This window comes from Varanus komodoensis, unplaced genomic scaffold (assembly GCF_004798865.1).
Source record: "Varanus komodoensis strain SLA01 unplaced genomic scaffold, ASM479886v1 scaffold3, whole genome shotgun sequence".
Classification (NCBI taxonomy): Eukaryota; Metazoa; Chordata; class Lepidosauria; order Squamata; family Varanidae; genus Varanus; species Varanus komodoensis.
The window spans coordinates 60,828,091-60,843,043 of NW_025335761.1; the positions used below are offsets into that span (position 1 = coordinate 60,828,091).

General features: G+C 49.8%; 1 protein-coding gene across 3 annotated transcripts in view; it reads right to left on the minus strand.

Moving 5' to 3' along the window:
- Positions 1 to 5,686: 5,686 nt before the first annotated feature.
- Positions 5,687 to 14,953, minus strand: part of DAAM1 (dishevelled associated activator of morphogenesis 1) — a 189,719-nt gene continuing 180,452 nt past the window's right edge. For all 3 annotated transcript variants that reach the window (XM_044436533.1, XM_044436535.1, XM_044436534.1), the window contains 4 exons: positions 13,997 to 14,057; positions 12,629 to 12,760; positions 9,958 to 10,128; positions 5,687 to 9,643 (listed from right to left, as the gene is read on the minus strand). In XM_044436533.1, the coding sequence (XP_044292468.1) occupies positions 9,434 to 9,643; positions 9,958 to 10,128; positions 12,629 to 12,760; positions 13,997 to 14,057 (574 nt within the window). In that variant the 3' untranslated portion in view covers positions 5,687 to 9,433. The remainder of the gene's footprint in view (positions 9,644 to 9,957; positions 10,129 to 12,628; positions 12,761 to 13,996; positions 14,058 to 14,953) is intronic.

Consider the following 14,953-nt stretch of genomic DNA (forward strand, 5'->3'; position numbering starts at 1 on the left):
TCCCTCCATTTGCGTGCCCCAAAGGGGCATTTTCCCTACAACAGGTGAGGTGTCAGGCTCTGCAAAAGCTGCAGCTTTCGGACCACCTTTAACGGCAGCCCCGCACAGAGTGTAATCTAGTCTTGAAGTTACTAGCATGTGTAATGTCTGTGCTGAAGCTGTAATATGTAAGCTTAGGGCTGGTTTATTTGCTGATCTGTTCCATTTATTCTATACTGCCCAATAGCCAAATGCCTTTGGGAAGTTCGCATCAATTAAAATAATACAATGCAACACAACACAGCCCATAAAAGTTTAAAAGTATTCTACGCAATGCAGCAGTGGAACCAGTGACCGAGGGACAACATAGGATCGCAAGCCAGTAAAGCTGGAAGTGGCCCAAAAGGCCAGCAGGACTGTCCCCCTGGTCAATGCAGGATGCCAGGTTCAAGCACCCATAACCAATGGCTGGTTTCCAGCTCCCAGCACAGCTGGATGGGGATGCTGAGAGTTGTAAGCCTTTTTTTTCCTGTCTGCACTTGCGCATGGTTACACTCTGACTTTGAGTAACCTATTTTAAAAGGTTTGAGCCTTCCAACCTTTTAAAATAGGGCAAAACTGCACCAAAGGGGAGGCCCGATGGGCCAGGGTCGCACTCTGCACTCCTAGGTTAACAATACCGATCTGGCTGGACCGGTGATCTGGCGCCATAGAAGGCCAGTTTCTATGTTCTTATTCTTGGGTGCCTGCAAAGTGCTAAGTGGTTAAGCAAAGTGCTACTGGTTAAGAGGGCAGGACTGGGCCTCAAGCAGGCCTGGGCTCTGGTTCCCACCCAGCCATTGAGCCAATCACAGACTCTCAGCCCAACCTACCTCACAGGGTTGTTGTTAGAATAAGACTGTGAGGAGGAGGAGCACTATGTCAGCCACTTGGAGTTCCCTGAAAGGAAAAAAGGCAGGAAATCGATAAATCAATAAATAAATGTATTCCAATGAGCTGCCACCACTCAGGCACAACCTCCAGACAAAATCCATGGGCCAGGCGAAAACAGTGTGCTAATCAGATATTATGGATTATAACTCCCATCCTCCTTGATGATTTGTCATGCAGGCAAATTATGAAAGCTACAGTTCCATTTTCCCGAGCTCCAAGATCATCTCAGATGGGGACCGCAGCCAAGAAATTAAAAGACGCTTGCTCCTGGGGAGGAAAGCTATGGCAAATCTAGACAGCATACTAAAAAGCAGAGACATCGCCCTGCCTACAAAAGTGCGTATAGTCAAGGCTATGGTTTTCCCAGTTGCAATGTATGGCTATGAAAGCTGGACCATAAGGAAGGCTGAGCGCTGAAGGATTGAGGCCTTTGCATTGTGGTGCTGGAGGAGACTCCTGCGAGTCCCTTGGACCGCAAGGCGATCAAACCACTCAGTCCTAGAGGAGATCAACCCTGACTGCTCTTTAGAAGGCCAGATCCTGAAGATGAAACTCAAATACTTTGGCCACCTAATGAGAAGGAAGGACTCCCTGGAGAAGAGCCTGATGCTGGGAACTATTGATGGCAAAGGAAGGAGGGGACGGCAGAGAATGAGGTGGCTGGATGGAGTCACTGAAGCGGTGGCTGTGAGCTTAAGTGGACTCCGGGGGATGGTGGAGGCAGGAAGGCCTGGAGGAATGTTGTCCATGGGGTCACAATGGGTCGGACACGACTTTGTGACTAACAACAACACAGTCCCAACCATCTGGACAGTACCAGGTTGCCCACTTTGACCTAGGAAAAACAGAGGCCGAGTGGAGGCTGGGTCAGAAGGTCTACGGACAAGGACCCCTCCAATCAGCCCAGCTCTAGGGGTGAGAAGTTTAAAAAGAAATCACTTTATCTTTTTTCTTCCCCAAAGCCACGGGGACATTGCATTTTGCAGAACTGCGAAAAATGCTTCTTGGAATGGGAGAGCTTTGCAACTGTGTCGTCTTCTTAACACTCATGAAGGATTTTAGTGGGAATTCTAAAGAAATATGGTTTTTAATCCATGAACCCAAATGGCAAAATATACCAAGAATCTTTATTTTGGACAATGGTGGAGGAAAAGAAGAAAGAAGAAAAGCAACACTTCTTGTTCAGATGCAGTGGCCATGGTAACGATAGCGAGAGTGGTAAATAGTCAAACTAACCTAGCTAGTTATAGTTTCGTTCCCTTTTCATGATCCTGGCTTGGCGAGCGTATCTATTTATTATTAGATTTCTATCCTGCCTTTTTTCTTACAAAGAACTCAAAGCAGCTTGCATGATTTGCCTCCTTTCTCAAACTTATCCCCACAACAACAACCCTGTGCGGTAGGTTGGGCTGAGAGTCTGGGACTGGGCAAAGTCACCCCGTTGGCTCCATGGCTGAGCGGGGACTAAAACCCAGATCGCCTGAGTCCCAGTCCCAGGCTCTTAACCACTACATCACGCTGGCTGTGCAAATGCAGAGTTCTGTGTAGGAAAGAGGTCCTGAGGGAGTGTTAAGCCCTTGCAAGGCATCTTGGAGCACCTGTCTGGATGATTTTCATGGACCCAAAGGAAGAGAGGCGCACCTCGCATAGCTATGGGGGCTGGAAGGCAAGAATCCCGGTCCCTTAACCAAGGAGATACCTGGATCCACCAAAAATCATTCAGTCAGCGACCACGTTGCTGATGCACGTGGCCTAGGAAGCCCATCGGAAATGTCTGTACATCTGTTTATTCAACCCGTCTTGAACTTCCACTGCAAAAGAGCGAGCTGTTCATACAAAGGGATTAATCTGGAAAAGTGTATTAGCAAGCAAACCCGACCTCTAGGAGGCACTGTTGATCCACACGAGGATGCAGTTTGCACCTGGCCAACCATTCCAAGGATTTCCAGGCTTACTCAAGATTCCTGAACCAAACTCCTGGGAAAGACCGATGCTGAGCTTCGGAGCAAGGCGTGTTCCCTCTGTTTTGCTGTCCGTCTTCTCGTGAAGAGCTCACCTGCTTCCTACGAGCAGCGCCACCTTATGACCCCCAGAACGGCAAAAACCGCTCTGAAAAGCGACACACACAGCGATGCCGCTGGTCCTTCCCCCCAACAAAGGTGTGGTGTGAGAGGAACCTGCGTGGCTGTGCTCAGGCTTCCACAGAGGCTTGGACGTTCCTCACCTGAAGGTCGGTCAAAGCCCAGATGTCACCGAAGTGACCCACGCTCAGGTTGCCCAGTACGGGTAGTCAGTCGGGAGAGTTACGTCAGAGTGCAGGCATAGGTGCCCAGTGACCAGGTGCCCCAACTTCAGAGGACACGTCCTCCCTCTGAAGAGTGGGCAGAGATCAATATCCTCCATTTGAGGGTCCATCCAGTCCAATGCTGGTGTAAGGCAGAACCAAGCAACCAAGCCATAAGAACAGAAAGCAAGCAGGATCTTTAATTAATTTCTATACCACCCACCAGCCAAAGCTCTCTGGGCAGTGGAGAACAGTTAACAAATGCAATAAAATACATCAACGACAAACCATCATAAAATTCTATTAAAAATCCTTAAAACCGCATTTGCACGACTAAGCGACTGAAACCCATCCAGAGCACTAGGTCTTCTAGAATACAGCCAAGAAGACCCTCCATGCCCATACGAGCTGGTTGATGCCTCAGCAAAGAGGGTGGTCTTAAACTGGCATGGAAAAGTTAGTAGCATTGGCAACAGATGGGCTTCACGCCAAAGTTTGGGGGCCACCAGCCGAACGTCCCTTGGAGTTGGCATTTGGGGGAAAGCTTGGATGCCGACCTTATTGCCCAGGCTCGTTCTGCCTGGAAGAAGTGTTTTGTCGGGTGTTGGGTTCCCACACCATGAAGGGCTTGAAGTTACCCCTCCGCAGTTACCTCCACACAGGTGCACAGCTTACCTGGTCAATTGTTTTAACTACAAGGAATGCAGGTGGGCAAGCGGAGTCGAGCTGGGCAACACCAAGGGTTCGTCTCCTCTGACATTCTGAATGAAGTGCCCCACAAGGGAAACATGTGCAAATATTGGGCAAACTGGTGTCCACGTGCTTTAGCAATGCGTGTGCAGCCGCCCTGGCAACACATCGTTAGGATCTGTGGGAAAGACCTGCAGAATTGCAACCTTCCATTGCTGAGGTGCAGATGCAAACGCTCGTGGGCTTAAGCCAGACCAACAGACTGGCTTTACTTTTTCAGCATGATTTTGCCAATACTCCTTCACCACAAATGCAGTTTGGCATGTGCCTTGGAGGAACTGTCAGAGGATGGAAGGAAGTTTAACGTTCCCTTGAAAGCACCGTATCACTAGTATTTCTGTCCTTTCCATTCCAGTTTAAGCATCTAGTCCTCTGGACAGATGCCTAGCCCTAGAGGGAGACAGTTATGCATCTGTTTTAGCCTTGGATTACATACTCCAGTGTAGCTCAAGACATGTATCAGCTCCAACTTGCTCACTTCACCGATCATTTCTGTCTAAACCCAGTTAGTCCTGGAACTGCATTCTCTCAGGTGCCACCAGTGCCTTGAAATTGTCTTAGAGAATAACCCATCATCCCCAGGTCCAGGAGGCAGGGGGCTGCCTTCTGCAAAGCGGCAGGTTTCTACTGAAGCAGGAGGCCAGGAAGCACACCTGACCGCAGCATTTCAGCGGAGAAATTCTGCCAAGCAAGTGCTGCCCAACTTACTGAATAGCAGAATTGTCCAGGTGCCTGAACTAGGAAGACTCTTCTAGAGTTCTTCCCAGAGCTGGGGATCAACCGTTACTTGCATGAAGACTAGAGATTCTTCTAAGACCCAACTAGATAAGGCGAGGAGCAGCAGAGGAGATACAATCCACTGGGAAAGGGGGATGTGGAGCTGTGTGTGTCTCTCTCTTCTGACGCATTTGCCAAAAGCAAGTCTCCCAGGAAGGGAGCTTGAGGCGGGAACATGGAAAGATTGCCCAATGTTTCTCCAGTACAGGCGTCCAGGTGGCATTTTATTTCCAAAAGAGAGGGGGAGAGACCTGAAACGGCACCAGGAGAACATTGCCGTGGACATGCCAGGTCCTCAAGGAATGAAAGACAGTTCAGCACTGGGCTGTGTAGCTGGCCCCCCTGGCATGGATCACTGCCTTGCCACGGTGAAGGGGCTTGCGCAGTGCAATGAAGCTATGAGCTATGCTGCGCAGGGGCATCCAAGACGGACGGGTTATAGCAGGGAGCTCTGTCAATCTTAAAGGAAATCAATCCCAACAGGATCAACCTTTAGAAGGCCAGATACTGAGATGAAACTCAGATACTTTGGCCACCTAAAGGGAAGGAACAACTCACTGGAGAAGACCCTGATGCTGGGAACAATTGAGGGCAAAAGGAGAAGGGGACGGCAGAGAATGAGGTGGCTGGATGGAGTCACTGGGGCAGTGGGCGTGAGCTTGAGTGGACTCTGGGGGATGGTGGAGGACAGGGAGGCCTGGGGGAATGTCGTCCATGGGGTTGCAATGGGTTGGACATGACTTTGCGACTGAACAAAAATCTGTAGCTAGTATGTAGGCAGTATTTTCCCCCTTGTGTTTTTTACAGAAGTTGTGTTCTCAAGACTGCCGCCAAGATGATGCTTTTCTGTTGAGTGCACAGGTGTTTTTACAGGTATACCTGGATGGCAATGGCTGCTTTCCACCATATTGCATCACTCGTATCTAGACGCAGGCACTCTCGAAAGGATTCTGGCCACTTGGATTGTTATGTACACTCTTTATTGCATATTGCCGTCTTTTTAAAAAAATGTACAGTCTCGTAACATAACACAGCATTTTTTGCTAGCTAAAAAACATTTTTGCACCTAAAAACCACTAAACGGTTTGCTACTTCTATGCTACGCTACAGGATACTTCAGTTTACAAACGATCCGTTTTTTGTCTTTTTTTTTTTGTTTTTGGCATGAATGAAAAATTCTTTAAAATTACACACTCAGGAGAGAGGTAAAGAGGAGCTCAAACAAGAATGCAAGTAAGAGTGGAATCTAAAGGTTGTTTACAATAAATGGCACATGATAGAATTTATCTGCACATGGACCCCTCGGTGGGGAACAGAAAAGCAAAGAAATGGCGAACAGAGCCCAACAAGCGAGTTGAAAAGAGGAATAGCCTGGAAGCATAAAGAATGATTTTCCCCAAGGCCCTGCTGCTTTCCCCAAGCTGCATCCTCTGCAGGGGGACTGCTGGCAACCCAGGGAAGCCAGCGATCCAAAGGATGCAAACCTACCTTTGGACACTCCGAATGCTTCGTTCTGCACGGATGACGGCTCATCAAGATCAAGCTGGCTCAGACTGATTCTTGATGCACTAAATGCCAGAGGACACTTTAGCCGAGATCCTGCAAAGGGTCACTGTGGTACTGAGCCCCAGAGAAAGGTGTGTGCTACCCTGGCTGGCCCTGATGGGATCAGCTGTGCATATTCATGAATTAGATCGAGGAAGACCCTTTCAGGCAGGCTTCTCTTGGGTCCAGCAATATTGTACGTGTTGGTGTTTTTGCCCCCGGGACTGAGGATGCGTTCCTGACGCAGGCCTGGGTATGCTTTCACACAACCAGCTGTGAAATGTTCTGCCTCCCCGCCCAGTGGGTTGGACGTGATGGAGGTGCACCAACTGACGCTCCAGCTGGGATAGTATGGGCCAGAGTTCTCATTTCCACTGTAAATTAGTCAATGCAATTGCAGGAAGTCGTGTAGGTAAATGTGGGTGTGCAGGTAAATGGTTGTGAATTGCATAAGGAAAAACCAAGAATCGTCCAAAGGACATTCCCGCATTTCGTGTGCTTTTGGATGGTGCTACTGGGGGATAGCTGTCTCTTTCTCCGCAACGCAGGAAGCTGGTGCATACGGCACATTCCTCACAACCAACATCTTGCAGTGTATGTAGGATTCACCTGGGGGAAGGGGCAGAACATACCTGTTTCCCTCCCAGACTCATCCTGTGGGTGATGCATAGGCACAGGAAGCTGCTGAATTTTTCGGGTGCCACCCTAGAACTGTTGGACTACAGGCCAGGTCTCCGGAACAGACACACTGTTATTTTCGACAGCCCCTGTTTGCGCTTTGAAAATTCAGAGTTTTGCTTTCTTTTAATCTCCAATCCCGTTAATGCAATCAGCCTGAACTTTTCCCAAACATCAACACCCTTAAATTGTATCTGACCCAATTTCTTCCAGCTATAAATAAAAATATATGTATAAAAGAGAGGCACTTTAGTTTAAGTAACAGTTGTGATCGACTTGGTCGCTTTCTTTTGAAGCAAAATGCGGTATTTGTGCAGCTGCTCTCTGCAGAGGTTCAGAGTGCCAGCATTTGCTTTCTTACTACTTCACAAGCTACTTGAACAGCCATCACACAAGTGGTGCATCAGAAAAAGCTGCAATGAAGAAACACAAAACTGTAAAGCAAGAAAAATGTGCGCGCTGCGCTCACACACAACTCTTTGACAGTTCTCTATAGTGTGATCTTCACAGCTTTCACATTGCACCAGGACCTGGGAATCCCTGGAAAAGAAACGGTATTTTGTACAAACTTGTTTTATATAAAACCACACATCTGCTGTACTGTACATGTGGAGAAGAAAAAAATGCTATTCTAATTCCCCATCATTTAACATCCTTTACAAGACAAAAACCAAAAACAAAACATGTCTCAAACAAGCATCGACTATCTAGTGCAAGAAGGACAAAACTCAAAAACTCCACAGGAAGGAAAAAAAATATCCCCATTCAGTTCCAGATTACAATACAGTGACGGTGGTATAAAAGTCGCTTCAGAGAAAACCCACAAATAAATAAAAGAAAAACCAAAATGTAACAGTCCTCTATATTCTCTATAATTTAAGAATATTAAGCCATGCTATAAAATTGGCATTTGTTTAAATTTTCCCAATTTTTGTATTACTATTTTTTAAATTATTAATTACTCCCTGAGCAATCTGGGTCTAGTAGGTTTTGGATCAACATCTTGACAGGTAGTTCTGTTTATAGATTTGCAAGAAAAAATACAAACAGCAACACACTTTCAAGAAGGAATTTTCTTGGCCTTTCCTCACTACTTTGCACTCTAAATTAGGTCCCAAAGTCCCACTTCTGGACTGCAGACAAAGACTTCTATAGCAATCCGTCCCGCTCAACCACAAAGGACAGCCCCCTGAACGAGTCCTGTAGAAGTACGCTGCACGACTTGACAGCACTCAAACCCGGACGACTCCATGCACTGCTGACCCCAACGTCGGGGGCACTCTGTCTTGGAGGGTCCTCCCCCAGGATGGCTGCCTCCCAGCCAAAGGCCTTGCTGTTGTTCTCATGGCAGCATCCCAGTGCTGAGCTTCCATTATCTGGAGGCTTAGAAGGAAGTCAGACCGATGGAGCAAGCGGGACAGAAGCATCGAAAGCCAACTGCAAATACTTGGGTGCCTGTTGGCCAACTTCTACTGTGAGTGGGAGAACTTTCAGCTGGGCCCATGTTTGCCAGCATGACCCCAAGGACTCTCCTGGAAGCATCCTACATCAGGCAGGTGTGACAGGGTGGAACAGACCCAGCCGAGTCAATGCTAACCGTTACAGAGAATACAGGTTGCCCCATTGGGCAGGGACTGGGAAACAAACCAGGACTAACACGAAGGCTGTTTGCTCCATCTCCCACGAAAAAGACACCCACCCCCAGATTCCCCAATTGTTTCCAGTAAGAACATGAATGAATTCTACAGATGCACCATCACAGCCATGAGGAGCTCCTCCGAGCCTCCGAAGGTGCTGGGAGAGAGACGCGTCTCCTTCAAAACAAGCAGAAGAGGAATCGCTGGAAAGGGGGTTACAACTGGACCACCTCAATGACCCCATGGGGTGTTCCAAGTCCGTGTAATCACCAAAACGAATCATAGTTTGACTTTCCCTAGCTACACGTTTCCGACTGGACAAGGGCAGTTTCTAACGGACTTCTCGCCACTTATGGTCCCAATGGCTTCACGTCTTCCAGCGCCGGTCGATCCAAGCCAACTTGCTCCGGCACAACACAGCACTGCTCGTCCTCCTCCAACTCCACAGGGTCTCCCCATGGCCTTTACATCGAAAGAAAGGAGCCACCAAGAGCATGAGTAAGGCATATCGGCCAGCAATTCTCCTTTCTGCCGAAGATGTTTCTGTGTCTTCTCTCTCCCTCCGTCTCTCTCTCCAGTGTTTGTGCTTTGACAGCAGAGAAATTACTTTTTGGAACGCCATTATAATCGCTAGAAAAGGGGACACTCATCCAGGCAATGGCGCCCGCACACGCTTTTGCTCTCCACCCACCCATCCAACCAACCAACCGGGTCTGTATATACAGCGCATTCGCACACACGCAGGCAAAACAAGGAAGGAGAGTGCCACTGCTTGACAGGGGAGAAGGCAAAAAAACGGACTTTTCCATAAGGTCACTGCTCAGCTTTTCTCACACTTTTCTTTCTGAGTTCAGAAGTTGAGTTTCGTGACGGGCCGCTCGCGGCTCCCGTCGGCCAGCTGGTTGGTGATGCGCTTGCGGCCACGCTTCAGTTTGCAAATGTCTTTGTCAAAGACTTCGCCAGATCGTAAAGCAGACACGAGGTCGTCAAACTCCCCACTTTCCTCACTGTTCTCTTTCGCTTTCCGCGCCTTGCGCTCCCGTTCACGCTGCTCCTTCAGCTGAAAGGGAAGTGGAAGACAAGATGATTCTTCAACAGGGGATTTTGCTGCTGAACAAGTTCTTGGTTTGACCTCTCAACAACAATTTGAGCTACGCGTTAAGTAATGCATGATTTGAGAAAATTAGATACTTCCTCACCCCACCCCCAGATGGGGCAGCTTCTCATGTTCATAAACAGTACAAATGACATCCTTGCCAGATATGGGCTGCCCTGAATGGGTAGGGGGCAGCACAGTTCCCGGCACCCACTCATGCACCCCTTGTGAATGAGGAGCTGGGCGGTTCTGGGGCATCTCCGGCTCTTCTGCCCTACCTGCGCTTCCATGCGAGCGCGCCGCTCCTCTTCCTCCTTCCTCTTCCGCATGTTCTCGTTCTCCTGCTTGGCTTCGTGCACAGCTTGCAGGAACTGGTCGAAGATGCCGAAGAACTCATCCGGCTGCGTCTTGCCGGCCTCTTCCCCGAAATGCTTCACCGCCTTGGTGAACTGGGGGGAGAAAAGGGCCGAGGCTACAGCAGAAATCCACCGGGCTGCTTCCGCCGGATTAAGGGCCTCACTGAGGGGATCCACTCCCATGCATCGCCCTCGTTCGGGACCTGCTTTTGCCTGAGTCATGGAGGCTGCAGCCCAGCCCTGCTGGAGGGCTACAGTTTCCCAACCACAGCTCTCGATAAAACAGCTCCCTGGAGATTGGCTAAAGTGGTGGTCCTTCTCTCAGGCTGTCCCTCCATCACGTCCGGTCATGCGTGCCTACGTCATCAGGCTGGACATCAGCAAAAGCTTCCTCGCGGTCAGAGCAATGGGGCAGTGGGACCAGCTGCCCGGAGAGGTGGGGGGCGCTCCCACACTGGGGACACTCAGTGTGAAACTGAGTGGGAGGGTGTCACGTGGTGTCCTGCAACAGCAGGGGGGTTGGACTTGACGGCCTTCATGGCCCCTTCCAACTCTGCTATTCGGATTCTATGATCTAGGGGAGGGTTGCAGAGCTGAGCTGGGGGGCCAAATGGACCCCCACGAAACCCTCTGCCAGCCCACAGGCATCCTTCTCCCTCCCATCCTGTCTTTCCACAGGACTCTCTCAGCATGGAAAAACGGCTGGGCTCTGGTGGTCTTAGCGCCGGCTGAGCCCCTCCCTTTGGGCCCCGAATGATGCCACCGGCCAGTGCCACGTTCTCGTTCTTAGGCCAATCGAACCGTGAGGATGCAAAGCCAGTTGTGGGGGGCGCCCCCTCCCATCCTGCATTCCTGCATACCGCTGTGACCTTGGATTGGAGACTGGAGTTAAGGGCAGGAATCCTCCAGTGGGAGGGCCCGAGAGGACGGCAAGGAAGCTCCGTGGGCCAGATGCCGACGCTCCACAGGCTGCAGGTTCTGCATGCCTGATCCGGGATGGAATGTGCCTAGAGAATTTTGTGGTGATGGAGGGAGCCTCTTAGAGCATCCCTCAGAGGCCCCGAGGCAGAAAAATCTCGGGCGTTAACTAACCTAGAGAAAACTTGCCCCCTGGATGTGTGGGGACTGCAATCCCCACTGTGTCCAGCCAGCAGAGCTCTTTGGAGGAAGGGTGGGGTCAAAATGAAACCCACCAATGAGAACGTGAAGTATCCCCCAAGACGCACGGAAGGAGATGACTTCCCAATGGCAGAACTACAAAGCAGCTCCCCTCTGAGCATCTGCGTTTGTTCCCAGGTGCAGCTCGAAAGCACCCCTTGCTTGCTTGTCCAAGCCCCCCTTCGACAAAGGTCTCGTGTGCCCCCTCTTTGCTTCACGAAGCACCACCATTTTGAAGCCATCGGGGAAGTCACACCTCTGTTTTTGCTCAACGCCCTTTGATTATCTCATCCCTCGTTCGCCTCCTTTCTTTATTAACTCGGGAGCTATAAAACCAGAGTTCAATATTGCATCACAGCAGATATAAAACGCAAACTCAGGACAGAGAGAGGGAAGACTTGTGCTTTCAACTTCCCTTTGAAGATTCGCGCCATTGTATGCTGTTTATTGTTGCCACATGCTTCGAAATTGGAACCAAATGTGCTAGAGAAGCTTTGGAAAAGTGGTTCCCCATTGCCACCCCCTTTCTTGAAGGAAACAACACCCACCCAGGCAGGAAGGTTGCGGAAGCCCCGTGAAGGTGAGCAGTGCTTAATTCTTTGCAGGGTTCAGGCTATTGACAATCCCTGGGCATAAGGCACATGCAGTCATGTTGGAAGACGCATGAGTGCTTTTAAACTGGCTTTGATATGCTATTCGGGTTCTCTGGCCCATGCTAGGTTAGACGGCTTTTTAAAAAGATCCGAAAAGCTGAGTGGAGACCAAGTCTACTGAAAGCTTGGTTAGGGATCAAGTCTCCATGACAGGAATCTCCAGGTCAGTTGTCAGGTACAAATACCTCCGTCCCAGTGTGGCCAACACACCTGGAAAGGAAAAGTTGGAGGGGCTCCAACCAAGCTACACAAACCTGTCGGCCTGTTTGTTTGTTTTTTTTTAAGTCTTTCTTGCTAGCGCTAGCAAAGAAATCAGAGAGAAGGAAAGGGATACCCACTGTGGCAGGTGTGTGTGTGGGGGGTGAGGGCTTGCCAGAAACTCCTTGGGGGGCTGCACTTTTGCTCCCCAGAAATAGAGAAGGTCCACCTCCTTCATTGCCCTGCTTATGATTTCTTAGAGGTGCACCATGTTGGGAAGGAATTCCAGCCGTGCATTTCCAAGCTCCATGTGAAACCCTGGTTGACGGGACCAGGTGCAAGATGCCGCCTGCACGGCAGGCCCATTGGGCTAACGGTGGCCATGGAGGAGTTGCCCACAGCAAGAACCGATCGGGAGAAGCTTGCGGTTCCTCATTTACAGCCTCAGCAAATGGCCTCACACAGTCCTCAGTCGCCCGGCTGTGAAATGGGAGCAAATCTCATCTTGACCGAAAGGGCAGACACAGCATGAAAGCAGAAAGACCTGGAGCCATAGAAGCCAGGCAATTTCTTGGGCTTCTTACCAGTTCTTTGGCTTCTCCCAGAAGCTCCTCCACATCTGAGAAGCTGAAGCTGGCCAAGGTGATGAACTGGCTGACGACAGAAACAAACTTGTCTCCTGCGTCAGAGGGCTGAGATCTCTGGTATTCCAGCTCCTTTGGAGGAAACAAATTCCATGTCATCACCGGTGGTGAATTTCAGGGGTACATGAGGAGAGGCAGCCATAATCTCAGCTGTGGGTTCTGCAAAGCCCGGAAGAGTCCCACGCCCCTGGCGACAACGGGAACTTGCTCTTTCAGCTGCGGTCTGTGTGCGGTTTGGGGAAGTAAATGGCTGTTGGTGGGGTGGGAGAGAAGCTGACTGTCCCTTCCTTGGGTACCATGGTCCCAATCCAGGCCTTGACCCTGCACACCTACTCTAGAGCAAAAAGAAGGGAGGTTTGGTTGCATGCGACACGATTAGCATGACCCCAGTTCTTCTTGTGTTCTGGGAAAGGAGGGCTGCATTGTGGAGGGACTCCAGCGGCAGCCGCAAAGGGTTCTCAAAGGATCAAAGTCGCCCTGCCTCTGTTGCAGCTGAAGTTCATGACCTGGGGTCAACGAATGGAGATCAATAGAAAGTGATAAACAATGGGAAATGCCGGATGACAGCAAAGGCTCTGAGTCACCAGCCCAGCTAAGCAGCCCAGGAGGTACCCGGCAAGCTGGCCAACCTAAACGCTTTGGCAGGAAATAGGTTCATGCCTGGGAGCAACCATAGCTCAAGGTACCACCTGAGAATCCTCGTGGTCTCTTTTGTTCCGGGAACTTATACCTGTTTATCCCACGGAAGTCTGCCATTTGCCGTGCTCAATCAGTGGCTCCAAACTCAGCAAAGAAGCTGGGGTTGTGCGTGTCATTCCCCACAGTCAAGTAAGGAGGCGTTTGAAGAATTCCATCCTGAGGATGGATGCCCAATTTTGTTGTCTGCTTCATGGGCCTAGCGCAATTTCCGTAACTGCTGTTGCACCTGAGCATTTCTTGTGTTCTGCACTTAGGACTGATCCCCCCCTCACCCCCCGGGAATCCAACGTTCCCAGGAAGAGAAGTTTAACAGCAGCCCTTGAGCCTCCGAAAGCTCAAGCACAACATCCGCACAGGCTATTTCTACCCAACGTTTTGTGTTTTGCTTTGAAGAATGCACATGATGAAAGAGACAAAGCAAAACAATTCGAGTCATTAAGAGGTCTATAAAAATGTAGTGAGAAATAATGAGATGCAGGTCAGGAAGGAGGAAGAGAGATGAAAGTGAATTCAGCTCGCTTCTCCTCCTTCCTCCCAAAGGGCGGATGCTTGAAAAGAGCCTCCCCCACATCACAGCAGGGGACCGTTAAGTGGGTAAACAGTACTTACTGCCTCGACAGCCTTCAACCCACTCCTCAAGGTGCCAATTTCCTTCTCCAGTTCAGTCATGCTGCCAGAAATAAAGGAGGTGCATCATTTTCCAAGCTGCTCTTAGCACTTTTCCAGAATGCGGCTCTGAAGCTGTTTGTGTGTCTCTCATTTTTTAAAAGGCACACAGGAATGTTTGATATTGCCTGATGCTCTGAACTGGCATCCTGCATGTCACAAATCCCCCTGGGTATGGGCTGGTGGCGGGAAGCACCCACATTCCAGGTGGCAGGGCCAATCAGTGTGGTGTGAAGTAGAAACGTTCTAATTTGCTCAACTGAACTGAAAAAGACCTTGGAGTTATTGTGGACAGGGGGCTAAAATGAGCCAACAATCCGATGCAGCTGTAAAAGGGGCACATACTATTTTGGGGTGCATTAATAGAACTATTACTTCCAAATCATGAGAAGGAGTAGTTCCCCAATTCTCCTCACTAGTCATCTGGAATACTGTGTCCAGTTCTGGGCCCCAAGATTTAAGAGAGATGCAGAAAAATTTGAAAGGGTCCAGAGGAGGACAACAAAAATGATCCAGGGTTTGGAAAGACTGCCCTGTGAGGAGAGACTGGGAGAACTGGGCATGTTCAGCCCTGAGAAGACTGAGCAGGGACATGAAATCCCTCTATAAGTCCCTCAAAGGCTGCCACAAAGAGTAGGGTCAAGGTCTCTTCTTGCTGATAGCAGAGTGTAGGGCATGGAATAATCAACTCAAGTTGTGACCACCCAGGTTCAGGCCAGATATCAGGAAAATCTTCCTCACTGTCAGAGCAATACAGGAGTGGAACGAGCTGCCCGGAGAGGTGGTGGGCTCTCCCACACTGGAGACATCCAAAAAGAAACTGGACAGTCATCTGATAAGATGGTGTAAATGGGTGTCCTGCAGCAGCAGGGGGCTGGGCCCCTTCCGACTCTGCTATTC